This window comes from Hydra vulgaris, chromosome 09 (assembly GCF_038396675.1).
Source record: "Hydra vulgaris chromosome 09, alternate assembly HydraT2T_AEP".
Taxonomy (NCBI): Eukaryota; Metazoa; Cnidaria; class Hydrozoa; order Anthoathecata; family Hydridae; genus Hydra; species Hydra vulgaris.
Genome location: NC_088928.1, coordinates 62,207,501 through 62,234,377, shown reverse-complemented (window position 1 = coordinate 62,234,377; position 26,877 = coordinate 62,207,501). Strand labels below are relative to the sequence as shown.

Genomic DNA, 26,877 nt, shown 5'->3' with positions numbered 1-26,877 from the left:
TAATTTATATGTATATATCTTATATATTCTCATATAAGTTATATGTATATATCTTATATATTCTCATATAATTTATATGTATATATCTTATATATTCTCATATAATTTATATGTATATATCTTATATATTCTCATATAATTTATATGTATAATCTTATATATTCTCATATAATTTATATGTATATATTTTATATATGCTCATATAACTTATATGTACATATCTTATATATTCTCATATAATTTATATGTATAATCTTATATATTCTCATATAATTTACACACTTCAAAAATTATTAATGTACTTTTTTTTTTTTTTTATGTTTTTTCTTTTAAGATAAAAATGATTGAATTGAGCATACTACGAACTGCGCGAACAATATCTTCATTGAACCTTGACATGTGGTTTTTAATGCTATCGATATATTTCCATCGGATATCTTTTGCTTTTTGAAAAAGATTGTGAATTCCAATACCTCTACTTCCGGTATCAAGTATAATATCTTCTTGAAACACTTGATGGTCATTAACAAAATCATAAACAGAAGCTTGGTATTTTTTCTTTTGTAAGAGGTTGCTGCCAATTTTCTCAACTTTTTCATCTATCAAGCTTTCAACGTCGTAAGCTGAATTTATTCCATCTACAGTTTTGTTTTCAACTTCATCAATAGCTCTACGCCATCTTGTTTCACACGTACCTTCAAATTCTTTCCACATAATTATATGAACTTCGCAAATCTTAACGGGGCTAATTTGGTTCAATCTCCATACGTCTAAGGCTTTTTCAAAATCATACATTATTGAATAAAATCTTTCAAAAAGAAAACTTAACTGTTTTTTTAATTCATATTTTTTCTCAAAAGGAGATTTAATTGCAACAAGTGAAATGTGTGCATCAAATACTGCTAACGTAAGAAACATTGTTCCATATTTTATTCGACTTACTTTAGATATTGTAGGGTCAATGCTCCATCTAAAGTCGCGTGTTGCATCATTCATTGTATCTGCAACTGCAGAAAAACAATCAAATAGAGCCTGCTCGTTTTTGTGTTCTTTACATTTTAAATACAATCTACCAATTTTACGGATATCTTGCTCCATAACAGCCAAATCGTCAATTAAGTAATCAACTTTGAACACCTGTTTTGCGGTTGCCTGTGCAATTGCCCAAACAGATTTCGCTAAAAAAATAATGTAAAAAAGTTAAAAAAAAGATTTTTTAAATAAAAACTGATTTTTACTTTATTTAAGAATAACAACATAATAACAAATAACAACAATAATAATAAATAATATATATATATATATATATATATATATATATATATATATATATATATATATATATATATATATATATATATATATAATAACATATATATAATATAATTATATAGTTATAATATAATTAATATAATAATATATTTATATATATATATATATATATATATATATATATATATATATATATATATATATATATATATATATACATATATATATATATATATATATATATATATATATATATATATATATATATATAATAAAAAATATCAATATATATATAATAAAAAATATTAATATATATATATAATAAAAAATATTAATAAATAACAATAAATAAGAATAACAACATTAAAAATAATAAACATTGTGTAACCAGTCTTGATAAACGGCGTAAAGTTTCTCACCTCCACTTTTTCTCCGCAGCAGTTGGCGGCTGCCTCCCAATAAATTTTTAGGGTCATAATATACTTTCTCCTGCCTCCAGTGGCTTCCGCTGTTTTTTTATTGGCAACCGCAGCAGAGTATTTTTTGGAGGCAAAATGTTTTGGAAGCCGACACTAAAAGGTAGGCGCAAGCTATTGGTGGCTGCCTCTAAATGAAACTTTGAAGGCAACATGATTTAGAAGCCGCCTCCCGGAAGCGGTAGCCAAATTGGAGACAGAAATATTTGCCTCCCGCCGGCGGTTAAAATGAAAAATAATATTACGTTTGTAGTTAAGTTAACGAGCAATTTAAATATTAATTAGAAACAAATGTTAAACATTTAACATCAAAGTTTCATTTAATATTATTTATTGAAAAAGTTTTAACTACTCCATTAAAATAATTTTGTTGAAATGGTTGTTTATAGAATAAATGCGAATAAAATAAATAAAATCGAAACTTTTTTTTTGAATAAATTATTGTTTTCATATTTAAAGCGAATGTGAAAATTTGGAAAATGAATTTCTATGTCTTAAGCGAAAAAATTTAATAAAAACTTAAACATTGAATTCTTATGTTTACTCACTAAATATTGTAAAAACAATTGAAAAAAACAACGTCCTTGAATATTTTTTTTAGATCATTTTATTATTTGACAAAAGTTATTTATTTTTAATGTTGTGTGCATATTTTATTTTTTGTTTATAAACGTTTATAAATACGTTTATACAACGTTAAAAATACATAACTTTTGTCGATTTATAAGATGTCTTTAATACTGATCTAAAATAAAAAAAGTTTCGTATACATAATGAATTATGAAAACATTAATGAAAATCTTTTTTCTATTTTAATTAAAATCTTTTTTTTTTAATATATTTTTAAATATTTGATTTTAAAATGAGTTCTTATCGAATTCATTATCAAGAATTTAAATATAATAAAATATAATAAAAGGTTTACATGGAAAATTTTTATTAAAAAGTTCAATAAGAACACACACACTAGTCCATCCCATTTTGACCCTCATGAACAAATATTAATTCAGGTGTCGTTAAATGAATTCATAAATCATTTAATGACACGGAGTGTCATATAATGCTTTCAAGGTATTATTTTCATAATGAAATTTTTTTATTTTTTATTTTGGATGACCAATTTTTAATGTTTAACTTTTTTTACATTTTTTGAGTTCTTAAGGGCATTTTCAAACAATCTGCGCGAATAGAAATTTACAAATTTTTAGCTATGTAGTTACGTCATTACAAAAAATGGAAGGTTTTTTATCTATACCGATTGTGCGCATTTTTATTATTATTATATTTGTTATCTGGTGGTATTTTAAAAATGCACAAATTCGTTATGAAATTGTGTCGGAGAGCTTCATGTAGCCGTAAATAAAACTGTTAAGACGGAGAAAAAACTATAAATCTCTGAATTAGAGTTGGGATGGTGTTGATGCAAACAGTGAGACATTGTTGTTGCAGTCACCAGAATGTTAAGGGCATCTGCTTGAAAAAGCAAGTTCTATTGTCGCTCAAACTTTGAAAAAAACTCAACATATCATAAAAGGTTAAGAAAAAGTAAAAGATAAAACTAAATCACTTTAAAATACCCTTTAACCAATAACAAAATATATAGGTTTCTAATTAATCTTTAAAATTATAGACATTTAGATTCTCAAGCAATATTTTTTCTAGCAAAGATATTTTGCTACATAAAATTCAAGGCGCATTTTCCCAAAAGCCTGTTGCAGAAGTGAAATTTAAATCTTAGTAAAACCACACGAAGTGTTTGGATCCGTTAACCGTGGTGTTGGTGCAAGCATCTTCTGACAGAAATCACTACATAGAAATGGTAAAAGTTCTTTATTAAACTTATAGGGAGTTCCAAAAAGATGTAAAAACGGAACCAAAGCTGAAATACTTCTGAAAGCAGTTTTTGTTGATATAAACCAGCCACTAGGTTTTGAGTTGTTTATTTTACCAGACTACAGGTAAGTTTTTGATATTCTAGGTCATAGTTTAAAAAAATGGGTAGAGCGGGGCTAGTTGGGCAATTTTTACTAAATCTAACAGATCTCATGAACGGTGCGTCGGATTTACATAACTTTTTCCCCACTTAAAAGATAATTTAACCTACTGAAAATTTATTTAGAAAAAAAGTATACTTTTTGATTTTTTTAAAAAGATTATACCTAAAGTTTGCAGAGCTGCTCAACCTGCTCCAGCGGGGTAAGTTAAGCAATAATGTAGGGTAAATTGAGCAATCAACAATTGAATGAATATGCATGGCACGAAACTTGGGTGAAGCATCAATAAAACTTTCACTAACAGTAAGCGTGTGTTTAATTTATAAACTTTTTATTTTATACACTTTAATGACGTAAATATGAGAGGAGAAAAAATTAAATAGGAAAGCGTCATAAAATATTTAAAAAAAAAAAGTAAATAATAATAAAATGTAAATAAATTACAAAGAAATAATAAAAAAATAAAATATAAAATATTAAAAATATAAATAGATAATGTACCTTAAATTATTTTTTATTAAAGTTGTTTCTTTGTGTTTGAAAGTTCAGTTTTATTTTTTCAAAGCTGCTTAACTTACCCCTACTAGACTACGTGACATATTATTTAGGTTTTAAATATATATGCATGTATGCTACCTGTATATAAATATGTATACTTAAGCATGCTACCTGTATCTACTTTGTGAGTTTTTTCTAACAAAAAATTTTGCCTCTACTAAAAGCTATGCTTCAAAACAACCTTTTTTTTTTAACTGCTATTAAGGCTCTGATTTTAATTTAAAAAATATACTTACAAGTATAATAATTATTTCAGTACAACAAGTGAACAGCCACTACTTAGGTACTAGCAGTTCACTTGATGGATAAACCCTGAAAATTTCAAGACCTTCATTGAATTGAAGGATAGCATTGTTAACACATAACTGTAGAACTGACTTTTCTACAAATACTTGTTTGGGATATTTCATCCAGATTATATTATCAAGAGACTTAATGGCATTTTGTGTTTTCCCGTGGATGCAGTTGTTCAGAAGCTCTTCATTTAAAAGTTCTTGAAAACCCTTTAATAATATAGTACACACTGATATATCCTTTTGTTTGTGTTTATTATTCTACTTTCTCTTACAGTGATATTTTCAGTATTTACGTTCTTTTTATTTACATTGTCACAACATTTATTATCCAAAACATTTACAGATTTTCTTCAACCACGACCATTAACACCCTTTCTTGATGACTTTTTATTATTTCACTATAATTTAAATAAAATGTTAAATAATTTTGACTTAGAATGCATTATAACAAGTAGACTGTTGAAAATATTTACTAAGAAAGCCTGAATTCTGTGTACTTTTTCAACTGCACAACTTTTAATAATTTAATATATAACAATTTGAAAAGAAAAATTAGTTAGATATTGTTTTTGATGTTTTATAACTTATTATTAATGTACCTACAACGCTTAAACACAAGAATTTGGACGTATAAGGCAGCATTAAAAAAGCAAAAGAGATAAATTACATAGAGTTTTCGAGGTCTTTGAGATCAATAAAAAAAAAAAGAAATTAGTTGCTAAGGCCGTTGCTGGGCAAAAAAATTAACCTTCCTGTACAAAATTGTCAATACTGTAAAAAGTATACATAAACTGTAAACAAAAAATCATAACACGGGAAAGAGAATTAAATTTTACATAAGAATATCTCTTTTGCAAAAAATTCATTTTTTGAAAAAAAAGTTGTCTTTTCATTATACACCACCTTAAGTGATGTTAAATAAAAAAATTTATAAACATCTAAGCAAAAAACAGCAAAACTTTTTTTTTTACTTTCTTTATCGAAAATAGAAAAAGTGCCCGTGTTTCTTAATTAATTGCTTTCTAACAATATTTTGTTGCGCATTGTGTTAGCATTCTTTTTTTTTTTTTCTCTCTTTGTTATTTAGGTGCCCCAAGAAGACCTGACGGTCTTGTCACAGAGCTCCGCGGAAGGGTAATTAACCAGGAAGTTCACGCCTCCTTCCTTACCGTGACGCGAAAACATTCTAATTCCCTAACTTTCATCCATTAGATGTTTTGTCATTTGATACGTAGTTTTTGAGATATTTTAATTGCCCAACTTGCCCCTATGCTCAACTAGCCCTGCTTTACCCTACAGATGAGACTCCATTAGACATTTTTGGATACAATGTATTTCAAAGCTTTTAAAATTTTTAAAAGTTGCTACCAACCTGTTAGAGCTCACAGCAAAATCGTAAATCTTTTTACCATAGTTTTTTTATTATTATTATTTTTTTCTTAAAATAAGAAATATAATTCTTGTTTTAACAATAAGTTGCTAGGTAGGAAATATGTTTCTTAAAACGAAAATAAATTCCTTGTTTTTAGAAATAAATTGAAAGATGGAATATTGATTTTTTAAAACAAGATTTCTTATTTTACAAAAAATATTTCGTAATAAAAAGTTTAATTTTGTTGTGCTTACATTTTATTCAAGATAATGACGAGCTTGGAGAATCTTCAAAAGCTACTTCAAATAAAGAGTTCTCGTAAAAAACATTTAAAACAGAAGAAGAGTGGAAACAAGAAGCTAGCTACAGCAAGGTTATGAGTAAATAACTCAACACAATTCGAAGTTTCTAAAACCTTTCCAAAGTTTCTAGAACTTCTCAAAGTTTCTAGCACTTTTCCAAAGTTTCTAGAACTTCTTGAAGTTTCTAAAACTTTTTGAAAGTTTCTAGAACTTCACGAAGTTTCTTGAACTTTTTGAAAGTTTATAGAACTTTACGAACTTTTGAACTTTTGGCCTTTAAAACTTTCAAGAAAAACCAAACAATATATATAAGCGTCTTCAGATAATAATGTTAATCGTTTTAGTATTCTCTCAAGAGATTTTTTTATGTTTGCTAAGCTAATGCATAATGTCTATGTATTATTTTAATTCGTCAATTTCGGGAAGCAAAGGCAATTTACCATTGAACGCGATTAAGAAAAGGATTCTGTTCAACGAGAAAAAGAAACACCCGAACAGCGTGGACAACGACCCGCGAACGACATTGACAACGGCAACAATCAGTAACGCCAGAACAAGGCAAACGAACTCACGACAGATTTACCATCAAATTGGCTCTTTACAGCCGATTGGTACCGACACTCGTCAATATGCACAGTTCTATGTTCTCGATTCGACGGTGATAGCGGATGAACGAATGGGGTATGTCGCGAATACCAACTGTGACAAGCAGTTGATGCTCTATTTGATCCGGTTTCCCTATACGCCAAAACTTTTCGTATGATGAAAGATATCGCAAAAAATGAAGAAAAACGAGCGCATGAGGAGGGACGTGCAGCGCTGCAGGTTCAGTTAGTTTTTGATATCGGTCCCGCTTTGGATCGACAACACGTGGATCACGGACGAAGTAGCAGAGGTATTTGTGTTGGAAAACGATGAATTATTTCCTACCCGGAGTTTTACAATTTACTAAAAAAGTGGTCAAAAACAATTTATTGACAATATCGATTCTCGTTGCAATCTACTCAACCTATCCACCTATCCGCTCTTTCCAAAAGAAGAAAGTTTGTGGCATCCAATTTTGACCAAAGCGCCATCGCATCAAAACACGCTCGCATGACACAAATGGAGTATTATAGTTATTGGCTAGCAATTAGGCCAAATGAATACAAACCACTTTTACGCGCTGGCAAACTCTTTCAGCAGTACATTGTGGATGCATACAATTAGATTAGAACAAAATCGCCTAAATTACGATCGACTTCATCAAACCGAATTGCAAGCCGAACATTATCGCATGCTAGCAGGTCATTTAGCAACGGATGACGCTACCAACATCCTAGTCGGAAAGAGGATTATATTACCTTTAACCAGGGAGTCCAAGAGCGATGATAAAATCTTATCAAGACGTGTTATTTATTACAACTACATGCGATCCAAAATGGACGGAAATTACTGAAAATCTTTTGCCACATCAAGCAGGAAAATATTTCATATCAAATTAAAACAATACTGGATGAAATATTAAAAGACGAATATCTAGGCCGTGTCATCGCATACATGGGTGTTATTTAATTTCAAAAACGCGGCTTACCTCACTGCCATTTATTATTCAATATGGATGCCAACGAAAAAATAAGAACGCCTAAAGACGCCGATTGTATTATCAGTGCTGAAATCCCAGATCCAGAGTCAGAAAACCGTCCGCACGAAATCATAGCGACTATGATAATGCACGGTACAACAAATGCTAATGCACCATGCATGATCGAAGAAGGGATACAGGTTGCTATATTGACACAAAATATGGACGAGCCAATAATTAATGGGTGATGTTATACAACAAATACTTACTAGCAAAGTACAACTGTCACATCAACATCGAAATTTGCTACTATCACATCGATTAAGTACCTATACAAGTACATTTACAAGAGACCTGACAAAGCAGAGATAAATATTCAACAAAAGCAACAGCGTCAGCGACAACCTGTATATGATAAAATTTTAGCCCATTTGGATGCACGTATGTCCGCCAGAACTTGCGTAGCAAATATTTGGCTTTGGTATGGAAATGCGATCACATACTATTTGTTGCCTAGCCGTATATCTACTAGAATTTCAAACTGTTTACTTCCTACCAGGTAAGGAAGCCAGAGCAATTGAAAGAGCTAACGTAAAAAAAACAACTTTCACGGTATGGTTTCAATTAAACTAGCGCTCGGAAGACTGTTTTAAAGAAGGAGCAGCCCAACAAAGCACCACCATTGATTTACGAGAGTTTCTGTACTACAAAATACCAGACCATTTTGTTTTCAAAAGAACATCGACGGAATGGATACAGCGAAAACAAGACAGAAAAGAAATTGGACGTATGTATACGATCAGTTCAAGAGATATAGAGCACTACTACCAACGGGTCATAACCTACTACTACTACTTCGGGTCATGATTTACTGTTCGTAAATCCTTGATTGATGTAGCTCTGCAAGTGTATAGTAATACACTTGCAGAGCTACATCAATCTCTACATCAATCTCAGCTCTGCAAGTGTATAGTAATACACTTGCAGAACTACATCAATCAAGGATTTACGAACAGTCAATGAAATAACCTATCTAACGTTTAAAGATGCAACACGGGCAGCTGGATACCTGAAAGACGACAATGAATACTGCCACAGTTTACAAGAAGCATCTTTCCTTCAAATGCCATCAGAAATACGACCAATATTCGCTTACTTAATTTGTTTCGACGGCCTTGAAATCATATTCTTGGCCTTGGTCTTGGTCTTGTAACATGTGGTGTTGGCCTTGCTACTTTTAGCCTTGTTAACAACTCAGGTTATATATATATATATATATATATATATATATATATATATATATATATATATATATATATATATATATATATATATATATATACATAAAACTATAAGAGGAATTCGTTTTTTTGCGTCTTAACTACCATGAATTTATTGTATCATGTATGAACTTAAAAATTGCAATTGGCTCAAATAAGTTTTCTATAATTAACAATATTTATTATCTGTTTCCCAACAAAGTTCCTGTCCCGTAAGTAACAAGGATTTTTTTATATTTACACCTAAAAACAATTTCCAATTATTAAATGGATTATAGCAATTATAAGCATACTAAATAATTTATATATCTAAATAACTTTTTGTTGATTGAAGCAATTTTTTAAGCATACATGCATTGTTTGTATGCTCCGTAGTAAAGATTCAATGTCCTGTAAGTAACGATTCACTGTAAATCGATACTGGCGTTGTTTTTTAAAGTAGGGTTAAGTTAAATTTAATAACAAAACAAATAACAAAAAATTCTATAGTGTTTTTTTAAACTTTTGAAACATATGGTATTAAAACACATGTTGAAATTATTAAATTATTAATAAAGCATTTTCTATGAAATTGTTAAACTTATTTTTCTAAAGAATTTTTTGCTTTTCTATAGAAATCATGAATTTCTATACAAAATTATACCAGAATTTCTATAGACCATATGTTTCAAAGCTTTATATAAATGTTATAGAACTTCTTTTCTATAGTTTTTAAAAAAAAAAAAATTTAAATTTACCATTTTCAATATTTTTGTTAATTATAACTTGTTACCAGGGAATGTTTTTCAATAATTATAACTTATAACCAGTCATTTTTATTTCAGTTCATAAATAAACTCTCTAACTTATGCTGAAAGATAAAGTAAATGGAGAAGGCTTAATCCTGTTTTAGGAAAGGAAAAAAAGGAAAGAGTATGTTAAAAAACATCCAATAAAAAAAGAGACGAATACTCAAAGTTACCAAAACATAAAAAGCAAAAAGCTGATATAGAAAGAAAGATTAAAGAAAAGCTAAATCGAGAAAAGCAACTAAAAAAAAACTAACGAAATTATTTGCTACAAGAAGCCATATAGTACACCTTCTTCTCTTTCAAGGGCCATCTTTTCAAGAAGCTTCTTTTCAAGAAGCGTCTTTTCATCTTTTCAAGGGCTTCTTTTCAAGAAGCCATATAGTACACTTTCTTCTCTTTAAATAAAGTAAAACTAATGTTAGCCAATAGCCCATCAAAGCAAAAAGTAGTTGTTTTAAATTTAGTCTCTAAACTACATTGCAATATTGTAGAATGTTCTAATGATTTTAAAGAAGTTACTTCCTTAAATGAAGCAATCAAGAATAAAGTTGTTAATATTTATGAAAATGATGATATCAGCCGCATGCCTCCTGGACAAAAAGACAAAATTGCAACAAAAAATAATGGAAAAAAAGATTATATTCAAAAACGGCACATGTACTTGAGCATAAAAGAGACACTTTTATGCTTTGTTTATGACAGAAAATGAAAATGTAAAAATTGGCGTAAGTAAACTTGCAAGTTTAAGACTTTTACATATCCTCCTTAGTTGACAAACGCCAGCTAATGAATGCACTTGCATATATCATCAAAATATAATTCTTGCACTAAAAAAACTCTCCGGCTGCAGTTCAAATATACCTGTGTATTCAAGCAATTTCCCAGAGTCTTGTCTTTAATATCTAGACAAACAAGCATGTTGGTTTAGTGAGTGTCAGCACGAAAAATCTGGTTTCAAAAAAAAATTCATTGCAGTGTGATAAAGAAACATTAGAGGCTTTTGTTGAGTGGAAACAATGGAAAGATGATAATGGAAGAATGAAGCAAATGGTTCAAGTTACTTCAGTGGCACACTTATAAGATCACATGTGCTAACTGATGCCATCCTTTTTAACTTATAGCTTTTTTAAAAGTTTTTTTTTAAAAGACAGCAGCATAAGAGAATCTGACAGAAATAGCATAAAAGATGTAGATAGTATAGCAGTGTTACAAATGGATTACGCTGAAAATTATAAATGTTTTTCACAAGATAAAGTTCAAAATGCATACTGGAATTAACAGCAGATAACTACTTTTACTTCTGTAACGTGGTTCCAAAACATAAAATACTGTCATGCAGTTTTTATATAATGCACAACTCATGATAAAGAAACATCATTAGTAATTCTTGATAAATTGATTTAAAGCAAAAGAAGTAGTTGAGTTAAGAGTTTGGACAGATGGCCTTTCAAGTCAGTTTAACTAGTCATGGTAAAGGACCTGTAGATAACAAAGGAGCAACTGTTAAAAGAATTACTTCTAATCAGGTTCTAACCAGAAAAGCTGTTATTAACAATGCTGAAATTTTTTATCACGCTTTTTCTGAGACTAGAGCATAATTTCAAATTTCTTTAATTTTATTTGAACATATTCTTCAAAGAAGTATTAAATTAAGTCTACAAGATATATTTCAAAAATCAAATAAAGTATAAGGGATTTCCAGTTTTCATTACTTTTCTTTTTTTTTGATGATTGCACCCAATTAAAGCGATATTCCTCAGAGTCTGAAACAACAACAGGTTATTATGCATTTTATCAATCAGGTTTTTGAATATTGTCATGTAAATTGATTAATTTTTTGACAAAAGTTTTACAATTTATTTTTGTTTTTTTAGAATAATACAACCAATCCAAAAATCGGAGTGAAGAAGTATATGCTGCGAAACAAACAGTAAGTGTAATATTATCATATTATACATAATAATGCCTAAATAGATATATTCTTGAATTTAGGTATCTAAATATCTGTTTGTTTTAATTGTTGATAAGTTATGTCCCGTAAGTAACGTGTCTATTGTAAGTAACGTGTCTATTGTAAGTAGCGTATCTATTGTAAGTAACGTATCTGCAACGTTTATTTCCCTGTAACGATAACTAGTTTGATTTAAAATATATAAATAAGTATGTAAATAAATATGTAAATAAATATATAAATAAATATGTAAATAAATATGAAAATACATATGAAAATAAATATATAAATAAATATGTAAATAAATATGCAAATAAATATGTAAATAAATATGTAAGTAAATATGTAAATAACTATGTAATTAAATAAATATGTAATGTAAATAAATATGTAAATAAATAGCTAAAACAACCTTTTGAATAATTTTACGCAGAGTAATAACTACTTAATTTAATTTAAGACGTATGTTTATGTAGGTTAAATATTTGGTTTGAAGTATTCAACTGAAAACAAGAGGTTTAATGCAATATTTTTTGCGTCCCCTAAGTAACACAGCATATAATCAACTATAACTTCTAAACTTATAATAATTGAACGAATTTGTAATATACAGGAAAACAAATAAATGATTTTGAGATAATTCATAGATATATATAAACAATCTGTTAAAACAAAAAATTCATATCTAAAAATGTAATATTACAAAAATCAAAATGTCCGGTAATTAAAGGTGAAATTGCCCTTAAACATCTTTTCGCTTTTAAACTTTTCGCTTTAGCGACCCGTCAGGGTTACCAGGCTACCTTTATCTATCGGATGTTTAACTATCGGAAACCTAGACACTGCAACAATATATTTTACCTCGTTGGACAAAATGTCTTGTTTCTCATTTTCATTTTGTTTATATCCGATTCAATTTAAAAAAATTTAGTGTAGACTGTTCGCTCGTTTTATTATTATTATTATAATAATATAACGGTTATTTTATTTAATGAATAACTTTTTATTAAAATAAAACTAATAATCATGAAAAAATATAAAAGCGGATGGGAGAAAGCTAAATTTAAGAAAGAAAAAAGTTACAAAAAAGTTCTGGCAGTAATTAAAAAGATTACTGAACTCTATCAACTTTACAACATTACCAAGCCTGAATCAAATGTTGAGCTTGGTACAAGTAGCGCAATTGCAACTAAAACTTGTTAAACTTATGATCATGACCAAGCAATAGGTATGGAGGTATTAGATAACTCAACAACAAATGTAAATTATGAACAAGAACTTCAAGAGGAACCAGTTCTAGTAGAAGGTCTAGCAGAAGAGGTTAAAGTGGAGATGCTATGCGATAAACTTGCAGATGTAGATACAAAGTTTCCTGATGATGTAGGAATGTGGAAAGCTGCTAATGTTTTGTGCGATTCCTTCTGTTTCAGAGAAATTGCTAGTTGTCGACTCATGGAAAGCGATTTTAGCACGTCTGAAGGTATATTTCCAGGTAATACGTTTAAAAAACGTTGTTTAAAATCTTTTTGTTTTCGAGAGCAATTAAAGAATGAGAAAGTTCAGCGTGATTGGCTTTGTTATTCTCCAAAAGCTGGTAAGATATTCTGTGCTAATTGTAAACTATTCGTAAAGACTAAAGAATCATGATTGCTAGCAATTAGTGGTTATTACAATTGGAAGAATGAAATCTACGGAGTAGATTTCATTCTTACAATTGTACGATCATTCCGTACGATCACTCCGTACGATCATTCCGTACTCCGTACGGAATGATCGTACGGAGTACGATCCGTTTCTTTCAGAGCACATTCAACAAGGCCATATATCATATTTGACATCAAGAATTTGTGATGAATTTATTTTAGTTATAAATGATTAGGTCATACAAGAAATAAAAGATGCAAAGTACTATTTTGTCTCAGTATACTCAACACCGGATGTTTTGCATTCCGACCAATTAACATTGATAATTCGATATATAGCAAGCGGTTGAATGTTTTATAAAACAAAAGTTATTTCAATAAGTTTTATAAAACATTCAAGTTATTTTATATAAAACTTATGAGCATACTGAGCTTGGCAAAAAACTTGTAATTTTAGAAGAGAATGACATAAGCATTAAAAACTGCAGAGGATAATCCTATGACATCAAATATGAGTGTATATTGTATAAATTTTTTACAATTTTTCATTACATTAAAATTTACTCTAAATTAAAAACTACTCTACTGTAAATATTTGTAAAACGATGTTAACTGTATTGAATTATAATAACTATAAAAAAAACATTTACTTTTTTGTCGCTTGTTGTAATTTTTTAATGATAAGCCGACTTCAAATCTGTAACCTCAAGCCCACTTGGCTCCCTAATCCGGCCCTGATACTTTTTAAACTCGATTCAAACCTTTTTAAACGTTTAAAGCGTATCAAAGTTTAAAATGTTTAAATGTTAAAAAGATTAGCCCTTTTAAACCTTTCAAAACTCAATTCAAACCTTCTTAGACGTTTAAAGCTTTTTTAAACTCAATTCAAACTTGGGATGTACCTGAATTCCGTTGCGGCCGGAATTCCGGTTCGAATTTGTGACTTTTTTTTAAGCCATTCCGGTTCCGGCCAGAATTGTAATATTCAGACCGGAATGTCGGATTTTTTATTTTTGACCAAGACATGTGACACAGGCTGTGTAAACTAAATCAAAAAATCATTGTCCTACAGGGCAATGAAGAACTATACATAAACCTAAGTAAAAAATGCAAATTTCTTAATTAATACAATGTAATTTTATTTTCAGTAATCAATTAAGTAAAGATTTCTAGAAATTTAGGAATAGCGTGGTGCAAAAAGATTTGCAACTCTTTTTGCACCACAATTTACATCCCTTGTTTTTATTGAGTTTAAAAAGCTGTAAACATTTAAAAAGGTTTGAATTGAGTTTTAAAAGGTTTAAAAGGGGTTAATCTTTTTAACATTTTAAACTTTTTTAACTTTTTTAAACTTTTTTAACGTTTAAAAAGGTTAGAATTGAGTTTAAAAAGTATTGAAAGTTTTAGCCTGCATAAAATTTTATATTTAAAATTATATCTTTGTTTCTTTTTTTCCATTTGGATTAAAATTGAAATATTTAAAATGTAAGTAACATTTAAAACGAGACTATTCTCAGAGGCAGGTAACATTTTTGATAAAAAAGAGCTAGTTTGTTGCCCAAAACTGGACAGTAACTCTTTTTGCACCACAATATTATATTATTATCTTGTTCTATCTACAAATGTAATAATTAAAATGTTTTATCTAATATATAAAATAAATACAAAAAAATATATATATATATAAATAAATACAATGTTTTACCTGATATAATATATTATATTGTATTACATAGAACATTGTATTTATTTATATATAACTTTTTTTTTGTATTTACTTTACATATTAGAACATTTTATTTATCACATTTGTAGATAGAACAAGATAATACTGAGAGGACGATATGTTTAAAAAACGTTTTAAACGTTTAAAAGTTTAAAACGTGTAAAAGTTTAAAACTTTTAAACGTTTAAACGTTTTTAACGTTCTTTGAACATATATAAAACTACTTATATAGTTTGGTTTGTAAAACAATTTAAACGTTGTAAACGTTTTAAACGTTTAAATGTTTAAAACGTTTAAAAGTTTTAAACTTATATTCGTTATCAGTATCGTTAACAAAGACTGACTTAAATTGCTTATATAATATATTTAAAATGTCTGCTATTTTAGCTGTAATTTGTTTTTTTAATTCTTGATTGCTCTCAAAGGCAATTTTACGTGAGTGTGTGTGTGTGTGTGTGTGTGTGTGTGTGTGTGTGTGTGTGTGTGTGTGTGTGTGTAATGGGGGTGGGGGTGGAATTGGGAGGGGGTGGAATCACCTCTCCCCCAAAGAAGGTAATTTTAAAGGTAATGTTGGTTTTTTTACGAACTTTGTCGGATATATTTGATGCAATTCAATCGAGTAAATTTTAGTGTTAAAGGCCTTTTTTTTTTTTTTTTTCATTTTTTAGAAGCCAGTCGGTACTTTTTAAGGATTCACCCACTCCCTTATTTTATTCATAGAATTGCCTTTTATTGCTCTAACTTGTGGTCTAAAGTTTTGTTTTCTATTTACGTATGAAATAAAACGAGTTTTGCTTCCTAAATCCATTTCATATTCTCGAGTTAAACTTTTGATTTGTTTTTTAACATTTACATAGGTTTTGTTGAACGTCTTTCGCGACTCTTGACTTGCCCGATGCACATTCGCACGATATGGAGAATGCTTAATCTTTATTGCCTTTTTAATATTTGCATTCAAACAGGGTTTGATCAGAAACTGATTGATCTTTTTTTTATTAATAAAAATAGAAATTGACAAGTAATATGATAAAGTGTAAGATTCATTATGTTAAAACTCAGATCATTCACAGACTGATTCATTTCAAAACAGCTCAACCCAGTTGACTTGTTCAAGTACTCAAACATTTAAGTAAAAAAGGTAAATCCTTTTTTAAAGCAAACTTATTTCTTGTGAATATTATATTGTCACTAAAACTTATAAAATTTTGTCAAGTGACGGTTTAATAGTATCTTCCTTTTTCATAGTGACAAAATTGTAGACCACATTGAAAAATATCAATGCAATTCAGATTGAAAGGTTAAGGGTGTTATCTACAGAGTCGCTTTGTTTAAATGTTGGAAAATTTACAATTTGGTATAGAGAACAATTATTTAAAACTTTTATAAATTGAGCTCAGTTAAGTTTTCATTTGAGTGAATTATTGACCGTCAACTTTCCAAACTATATTTGGGAAAATATTATCTTCTACCACAATCAAATCCGTGCATTTTTTTGCCGCTCTTGAGTTTCCAAGAAGTTGTGATTGCGTCAAGAATCGATTTTGAGTAATCAGCTGTAGAGTTTGGTTCAATATACGCAACCAACAATTAAATGAAATTTGTTACATTTTATGAAGCACCAGACTAGTTCAATATATTCATTGTTTAGGTGTAGGTTAAGTGATTCTATGTTCATAAGTTTTTTATTTACATAAATGGCAACTCTTCCTCCAATTCTATCTCTACCTGTGTAATAAAGATCACAGCCATCAATGTTTTAAATTCAATCTAACTTAAATCAAGACTCTGTAATTGCAATAAAATCTATTTTTATAAATTTTATTTGTAAAAACAATTGTGGACAGCTTAGATAATTTGTTTGAGTTAAAAGAGGTAGTATTGGTGTAATAGAAATTAATTGGTTTATAGTTAGAATAATTTTTAACGTTCCTAAAATCTAAAATTTAACCTTTAGATTTGACAAACGTTTATAAAAGACCAAATAAAACACAAAATGTTGACTTGGTAATACTAAGGTCGAATTTAAAATTATTTTTATTATTTTGTTATTTTTAATATTTAACAACAATAGTGGTTAAAGGTTTTTTTTTTTAAATTTTTTCCCCTTAAATGCGCTGGTAAAAAAGCAAACTTTTTTACTTACAACCATAATGGAAAAAAGAAACGCTTTTCCCTCATGGTTTCCATGGTTCCTGTGGAATTCATAAAAATTCCAAAAAGGGGTCATCCATAAAGGATGTCAGTAAATATAGGGGAGGGGGGGGGGAGGGAGTGCTGGAAAGTTTGACACTAATTGACAATGGGGAGGGGGGTGTTGAGGCCAAAATGATGTCAATTTAAATTATTTTTTTAGTTTTGATGAGCAGGTTATCGGTATTTACATCTACTGAATGGTAAAGAAATTATGTTTTATTTGTGGGAAAATTAATATTAAATGCGGGGAATTTGATATTATATTTTATTAAATTATTTATAATCTAATATTATAAATTAATATAATAAGTTTCCCAGAGACATTAAATAAATAACAACTACTAACGTAAAATAAAAATTACTATAGTTTTATTAATATATTACCATTTGACTGCGAATCAAATTATGTTAGAAATATTAACTCTTTGTATATAAAATTCACAATCTTTATTCGCTCCCTAGCGGATTATAAAATGTGGTTCAAAGTAAACTCATAAAAGAAAACTCATAAATTTGTCATTTTTTGAATTTAATTGTCGTTATTTCAAATACGAAACTCTAACTGCTCTCTAGTTGATTGTAAAACGTGATGCAATGCCAACACATAAAGCCTATTGAAAATTCGAAACGCTAGTTTCTCCCTTGAAGGAACTCTTTTAAAAAGCTTGCGCTAACGATGAGCAAAATAATTATTCTGATTGTGATGTAAAAAATACTAATAAATCAATATTAAAATATGGATAAAACCGCATTACTTAACTTATTGATGGTCTCGTATGGAAATGCTCATCCTGACAAAAAAAAGGCTAATATCCAGAAAGAAGTCCATAGTATATGGAATTCATTAAAAGAAGAGAAACTGGTGCATTAGGATCTTGAATCAAGAGTAATTTATTTAATCAATTTATTTAATGAAAAGGCAATGAAGTTCAAGAGCAAGCAATTATCATTTTGGGCCAATACTCCAAAACAGTTTGCCCCTACGTATACTCCACTTGAATTTGACAAGAGTTCCTCACAGTTTGTTGAACCCACCAATGAGCGATCTGTTATTGATGATTAACAAAGTGCATTAACTTTGAGTTTGTTGACCACGAAAAATCAAAAAAATACAAGAAAAGTGGCTCAAGATCGACTCAATTCTGAGATTGCAGCTTTAAATTGTGAAGTTGCTGGACTGAAGACTAGAAAGAGAAGTGGATTCATTGCTGAAGCTGAAGAGGATGATTTAAAAAGAAAAAGAAGAAGCTAGCTCATCTATGTAAAGAACTGGCAAAAAAAAAGTATGATCAAGCTCAACAGAAGAAAACTAGAGAATTGAAAAAAGCTAGAATGGAGGAAATCTGCTTGGAGCATCCAGAAGTCAAAGAAAGACTAAAAATCAGAAAGAAACCTGGTCGACCGTCATTAGAAGTAGATCAACCTCTTCTTTTGAAGTTAATTATGGATATTGCTCTCCATGGTTTGTCCGCTGATGAAAGACGTCGGTCAGAGGTTCTTCGGGTAATGATAGCTTAGCTATGTTAGTTAATATTATATTTGTTAGAATTTTACTCTTAATTAGTACTTGCACTATTGTAAATATCCTTGAAATGTTAACAACTAATTTCAAGATTTGATTTGTATATAATTTACGAAACAAATCCCGTTTTCTGTAAAAAAGTTAATTACATCCAAATATATTTCTTTATTACTTAGAGCATTAAAACTCTCGACGAGTTGACATCCGAGATAAACAAAATTGGATTTTCAATCAGCAAGAGCACCCTCTATACTCGTCTACTTCCGAGAAGTTACGGAACATTAGAAGGCAAAAGGCACGTCAAAACAGTCCCTGTTAGATTGATCAGTCCTCAAAATGAATCTCATTTAAAACATGTTGACGGACTCTTTTACAGTTCAACTATAAAATATGAGCAAGAAGTTCGTTCTATTTTAGGGCCAGATGAAGTGTGTTTCATTAGCCAAGACGACAAGGCTAGAGTGTCAATTATAATCACCGCAGCCAAAAAACAGGCGCCGTTGTTGATGCATTTGGAGTACCGGGTAACTCTCCCGGACCACGACTGGGTCGTGGCTGCTAAACACAAGCTTATACCATTTGTATACGCTGGAATTACGATCAAAAAAGATGGTCTCGGAAAAACAGATGTTGTTACTTATTCTGGACCTACCTACATTGCTGTTCGATTAGGAAAACACGCATTCTCGACCACCTTCGCTCATAGATTAGACTTTCAGCGGCTCTTGGATATCAAAGAACTCGACTCTATTACCAGAGATCCTCAAACTAATATGGTATGCTTATCGTTGTGATACCAGAGAGTAATTAAAATCGGGATTCACCATTTCTTGAAGAATAACCTTGACGTTCTTTTCATCATGACGAACGCTCCAGGCCGCAGTGCATTCAACAGAGCTGAGCAACAAATGGCACCTCTAAGTAAAGAATTATCTGGGGTAATTCTTCCGCACGAACATTACGGAACTCATCTTGATTCTCAAGGTAATTACATTGACAAAAGTTAATTTGTAAAAATATTAATATAATTTTTAACCTATAATAACCAAGATATCTTTTTAAATCAGGCAGGACAATAGACGAAAATTTAAAAAAAACAGAACTTTGGTTTTGCTGGACAGACTTTGGCTGATATTTGGTCTGATCTACAAATTGACGGTTATCAAATCATTACAGAGTATATTGATCCAGACAAATTAGAGCTAGAGTCAAGGAGCCTTTTATTACAAGATCAATGTTGGATTGCCGATCATCTTCGTACAAGTCAATATTTTACTCAAATTGTGAAATGTGAAAATTGTTCTTGTTGTCGGACTATTAGAAGCTCTTACTTTACTCTAATTAGAGCAAGATTTCTTCCGCTACCTGTCCCTGTCAACCAAACGAGAGACGGGCTCAAAGCAGTAGATGTCTCAGAAGGAGCAAAAGAGTTATTTCCATCATCCGTCTTTATGCTCATCGCATCAAACATTGAAAGTATTCTTCCTCGTACTGCCAAAGGATTTCCAATTTTGCAGCATGATGCGTTTTGTCCATCAATTCAGTATAGCCTAGCTGATAGAATATGTAAAAAGTGCAATATCTACTTTGCCTCTCAAGCTATGTTGAAAAAGCACGCTTCTATCCATTCTTCTGCTATAACACTCCCTCTAATCAAAAGGGTCCAACCTGTTCGTATCGCTGCCAAGCGTCAGACAGAATTTTTGACTGTCATTGCCTTGCAGAAGAGTTCGGAAACTGCTGAATGGTTAGATGAAAATGAAGTTGACGCAACGAGTTTGATTGTACCTCAAGAATACGATATCCTTTTAGAGTGCGGAGAGCACTCACTACCTATTGTTTCAATCGATGATCACTTCAACAACCCATGGGAAGATTATATTAAAGATATATAATACTATTTGCTTAGTTGATTATTTAATGAGATATGAATAATATAATTTGATGAGATATACTATTATATAAATGTATAATTTAGTCAGAAAAAAAATCAATGGTTTTTAAGCATTTTTTAGGGGGGGGAGTACACAAAAACTGACATCATATATAAAGGGGGGTTTGGCCAAAAATTGACAGAGTTTGATAAAGGGGGAAGGGGGAGTCGAAAAATTGAGAAAATACACTGACATCATTTATGGATGACCCCAAAGCACTCTTATGTGTTGTTATTAAACATTTAAAACACTCTTATATGTTGGTGTTAAGCATTCAAAACACTGTTACGTGTTAGTGTTAAACATTTAAAACACATGTGTTGGTATTTAATATGATGCTTTATTTTTATTTTGAAAACTATTTTCCATATCACTGATTTCAATAACTTTTTCTTTTAATGTTTTGCTTCACCCTGCGTATGAAACATTTTGTGTTTTTTTTTCCAGAGAAAGTCACTCGTAGCGTTAAAATTAGTTAAGAAAGTTTTAAATGAGAACAATCAAAAAAAAGCCATGGGATGTTAATTGAACTATTTAAGGGTTTTAAAACCATAAAATATATCGTCACATAAAATTTATAGGGTTCTTTCTGACTTATTTTATATTGTAAGAACTTAACTTTTAGTATTTACTTATAGTATTCTGACCATTATAGTATTCATAATAACTTATAGTATTCTGACCATCAATATGGATTTCGATCTTCTCGTTCAACAGCTGATTTGCTAACAGTAATAACTGACAGGTTTTATCGTGCATTAGATAAAGGTGGAGAGGTTAAGGCCATCGCTCTTGACATTTCAAAAGCGTTTGATAAAGTTTGGCATGCTGGTCTTCTCCATAAGCTTTCTTCTTATGGTGTATCCGGCAACATCTTTAAGATCATTGAATCCTTCCTTTCCAATCGTAGCATAAAAGTTGTCCTCGATGGACAACACTCTTCTTCTTATTCTGTAACTTCAGGGGTTCCTCAAGGTTCTATCCTTGGCCCTATACTCTTTTTAATTTACATTAACGATCTTCCAGATATTCTCACATCTAAGGTGGCATTGTTTGCTGATGATACTACCATTTATTCTTGTCGTGATAAGAAACCAACACCCTCTGATTGCCTGGAGGGGGCATTTGAGCTTGAAAAGGATCTCACTTCTGCTACAGCATGGGGCTCACAGTGGCTGGTGAACTTTAATTCAGATAAAACTCAATTTTTTTCAGCCAATCGTTATCGCAATAATTTAGATCTTCCTATATTTATGAACGGTGATGTACTCGATGAGTCACCTACTCTTCATCTTCTAGGATTAACTCTTACTTCCAATCTTTCTTGGAAACCATATATCAAATCGGTTGCAAAATTAGCATCTGCTAAGGTTGCATCTCTTTATCGAGCTCGCCACTTTCTTACTCTGGATTCTATTCTCTACCTCTATAAATCTCAAATCCGGCCTTGTATGGAATACTGTTGCCATATCTGGGGCGGATCTTCTAATGATGCCCTTTCTCTTTTAGACAAGGTGCAAAAACGCATTGTAAACATAGTTGGACCTGCTCTTGCAGCCAACCTTCAACCATTATCACATCGTCGTAATGTTGCTTCTCTTTCTCTTTTCTACAAATACTATAATGGGCACTGCTCGAAAGAGCTAGCGTCTCTTGTGCCATCTACTAAAATTCATTCTCGTGTTACTCGTCATTCAATTAAGTGCCATCCTTTTTCTGTGACTGTTCCTAAGTGCTCCAAAAACGCTTATTCGTCTAGTTTTTTTCCTCGAACATCAGCTCTTTGGAATTCGCTTCCTTCATCTTGCTTTCCTGATTCATATAATTTGCAATCTTTTAAATCGTCCGTCAATCGTTATCTTGCTCTACAATCTTCATCTTTTCTCTTACAGTAACTTCCAACTTTAATTAGTGGCTGCTTGCAGCCTTGTTGGAAGCGAAGATGTTTAAAAAAAAAAAAAAAAAAAATTTTATTATTAAAATGTTTTACTGCTTTTATTCTTTATAATTATTAATTATACGTCGTTTATGTTATTTATGTTTCATTATTAAACATATATTATTATTTATTTATATACTTTATTCATATATAATTATAAAAGCTGTTTGTTTTTATAATTAATTATTATTCAATAATAATAATTATTAGAAACGGATCCAGGATTTATGTGGGGAGGGGGGGGGGATTGCATTCCCCCAATGATTACTCAATTTGGCAAATCGTTAAAAGTATACATTTTAATGATTTTGTTATAGATTATATATTATATTATTTAATATTATAGATTTTTATATATCATTAATATATAGTGATACTTAATATATAGTAGATTTTAAAATGTTTAGGGGAAAGTGGTGTACCTCGGAGGTATTTTCAAACTTTTACAAATATTAAAAAAAATACAATACGTTCTGTAATAATATATTTTCATAAACTTTATGATATTAGTTACTCTATGATTTTTTATTAAACATCCCGACTTTTTTTCATACCTTTTTTTATATTTAAAAAACAGCTTACATTACAGCTTACATTACACCTCCAAAGTACACCACCGGTGGTGTACCTTGGAGGTATGTATTTTGTACCTTGGAGGTATTATCGTTTTAACAGATTAAGTACTCAACATGGTAGAAGTTTGATATAATGTTTACTTATAGGTTAATTGGACTTCACATCAGAGATAATATTAATCTACCTAGTTAGATTTATATAAACTATATATTAATTGATAACTATATTTAAATTTGTAGTAATATATAATTTCAACATAAGTTGAAATTATATATTATTATAAATTTAAACTAATTTATACTTAGAAGTATTAAAAACCTACAAAAGAAATAATTTTGATTAAGAAAAGAGTAATAACTAATATCTACTTTAATGTTTAGTAATAGTAAGTATTTCACTTTGATTTAACATTTGTCTACTTTACATTCAGGTAATCAAAGTTAAAGCCAAATGAGTTTTTCCAGCTGTCGTGTTGAACCTCCTGTAATAGAGGGATAGGGCAACTAAAAGACTATGTCTAATTTGTTTAACTCATACACAGTTTTATAATCTCTTTGATAATTCAAGAAAATTATCAAAGAGAAAATAACAATTTGAAAAAAATAATTACAATTTAACAAAAAGAAACACACACATCATATTATACTAAAGAAATTTTTAATAAACAAAATAATTATCATAACAAACTATAACAATTTATTACATTAGAAAAATACTTTCATAACAAATATTACTTATTATAGTATTTACAAAATCATGCAAGTTTGTACCTTGATGGTACCACCAAAGTACACCCTAACCCTAACCCTGACTACCACAGATTTTACAAAACCGCTACCATATGTTTATAGGTTAGGAGTTAAGCAGTTTCAAGCATGCATAAATGCAACTGAAAACATGTTTTACAATTTTTGATAATCAGTTTTAAAACAAAGTTTATATCTACAGTTGTAGAAAAAAAAGAATGCGCTCTAAAAAAATTACTTTTTGGTACTAGAAACATACTTTAATTTTTATTGGAACAACAAATGTGTTAAGCCGTGTTAAAACAACTTATTATGAGCCTTTAGAGGCCAATACATGCAACTAAAATTTCAGTTTGAATTCATCACTCAAGATGGCAGTACAACTGACGTGCCTCCAAGGTACACTCACTTCTTAGGTACACCACTCTCCCCGACATGTAAAAATTTACTTTTCAAATTTTTTGTCCTAGTTTTCTTTACTTTATAATGCGATGGTTGCTGATGAGTTTTTATTATTTCTAGAAATATAAATTTTTATTCTAGAAATTACATCATGCTTTACAATATAAATACATCATATATTTTATTTCATAATGTATCAAATACATTATATTTTAAACAAAATATTATTTTTAACATATATATTGTTTGAATCTCGTTTTCTATGACTTATTCATTAAGTCATGTAACGGAATAGTAATGTAATGCTATATCATAAAGTTGTTTATATATTTATGATGTAAAAAAGTTAAAGAAAACTTCATGGATTTCTTTAACAGAAATTCTTTAGCGTTTTAGCGTGTCAAACGCGTATTTTAAATTTTCAGTACCAAATAAATTTGTATTAAATTTATGTAGGTAGAATTTTATGCAATTAAATATCTAATTTTTGAAAAGCAAGGCGTAAAAATCTGGTTTAGTAAAAAGCTTTAATAGTTGATACTCATACCCTAGTTAATTAGTTGCGGCATGATAAATGCGTAGCTGATTCGTAAGATAAAATCTTTGTACATATCGTAATGATATTATGGATATGTGACTAATTTCAAGTAACATCTTTGCACAATAGAAAAATTGTGAATATGTGACTGATGATATGTGGCTGATGATATGTGTCTGATGATATGTGGCTGATGATATATGGCTGATGATATGTGGTTGATGATATGTAGCTGATGATGTATGGCTGATGATATGTGGCTGATGATATGTGGCTGAGTTAAAAGATCTTTGCACAGCCAATAGCAACATAATCTTTAAGTTAGTAGCGACATGATAATCAAGTGGCTAGGCTATTGTTAATTTATGTCGCAAAGTTACACAAACTTTGCACAGTGAGTAAATAGACAAATTGAAAACAATCTTCGGAAAATTTATGATATTTTTGCTCAGCTAAATTTCAGAGCATAAAATATTTTTTAGGCAGTATCTTAATATATCGTTTATTTTAAAGGAATCAACAGTTCATGCAGTTGCCCGAATTTAATCTGGACAAATGGCTGTTAGCTGGTTTTAAAATAGATTGCAAAAGCTTTGAACTAGTTGACAAAAGCATTTAAGTATGGGTTTTTTACTATTAAATTTATCCAACAAAGCTTTGTGTTTTTAAATAAAGTTTTGTTAAAATGAATAAAAAATAGATAAAAAGATTTAACAAAATATTTCTTCTTACTTCTATTGTCTGTAAGAAAATACTTTCTTAGAATTTCTTCATTTTTAGTTATGTTTCTACTTAAGATAGCATCTTCAGATTCAGAAAAAACTGCTTTCAAAGTGAGCTCTTCACAAAAAATTTTTAACCACAAGCAAATAAAACAACTTAGTTTAATCATCATTGTTCGATAAGTTGTTCGTAAATTAGTTTTTTAAATTTATAGCTTATTTATAAAACTTCTTGTACAAAATCATTGAAACGTAAACTTTTAACGGTTTACCGAATTGAGTAATCATTGGTATTCAGTAAACAATAAACAAAAATGTGTCATTAAACTATTGAACGTAAACTTTTAAAGGTTTGTTAAACTGAGGTTATTGTGATACCTAGCATAAACGTGTTAGTTATCATATATGAATATATATATAAAACCTCACATATATACATATATAGATACATATATACACACACATACGTATATAAATATATATATAAACTACGAGTTTTCTCTGTGGTCCGAATTAAACGTTTTATTGAGACCATAACACAAGCGATACAAAAAAACTTAATCAACAAAGAACATAGCTAAATCAACAAACAAGAACATAACTAAAAACATTTTTTACTTAAAAAATAATATTTTAGTAAAAAATGCAATAAAAGAAAAACAGAAAATTTTTGGTTATATATATATATATATATATATATATATATATATATATATATATATATATATATATATATATATATAACCTCGCGATATATAAATATATATATATATACATATATATATGTATATATATATATCGCGAGGTTATATATATATGTATATATATATATATATATATATATATATATATATATATATATATATATATATATATATATATATATATATATATCCTCGCGATATATATAAATATATATATATATATATATATATATATATATATATATATATATATATATATATATCGCGAGGTTAGAATTATTTTGTTCTCTCCACAAATCAAAAAAATTGAATTAGCTCATTTTTTTTCTTTTTATAGATAAAATATTGATTTTTTATAAATAAATCAGTAAATCGG

General features: G+C 29.4%; 1 protein-coding gene across 1 annotated transcript; it reads right to left on the bottom strand.

Annotated features, from left to right (window-relative positions):
- Positions 1-221: 221 nt before the first annotated feature.
- Positions 222-26,006, bottom strand: LOC100201886 (uncharacterized). The gene is made up of 2 exons (XM_065806282.1): positions 25,808-26,006; positions 222-1,178 (listed from the first exon to the last, which is right to left on the bottom strand). Exons 1-2 carry the CDS (start codon positions 25,968-25,970, stop codon positions 316-318), a joined length of 1,026 nt encoding a protein of 341 aa, XP_065662354.1. The 5' UTR covers positions 25,971-26,006; the 3' UTR covers positions 222-315.
- Between the last annotated feature and the right edge of the window lie 871 nt (positions 26,007-26,877).

Bases quoted from the DNA above. Each gene is read 5' to 3' on its own strand.
- LOC100201886 (XM_065806282.1), bottom strand. From the start codon at position 25,970: ATGATGATTAAACTAAGTTGTTTTATTTGCTTGTGGTTAAAAATTTTT. The intron at 1,179-25,807 runs GTAAGAAGAAAT...TTATTTTTTTAG, and splicing joins TTTTCTTACAGACAATAGAA to CGAAATCTGTTTGGGCAATT.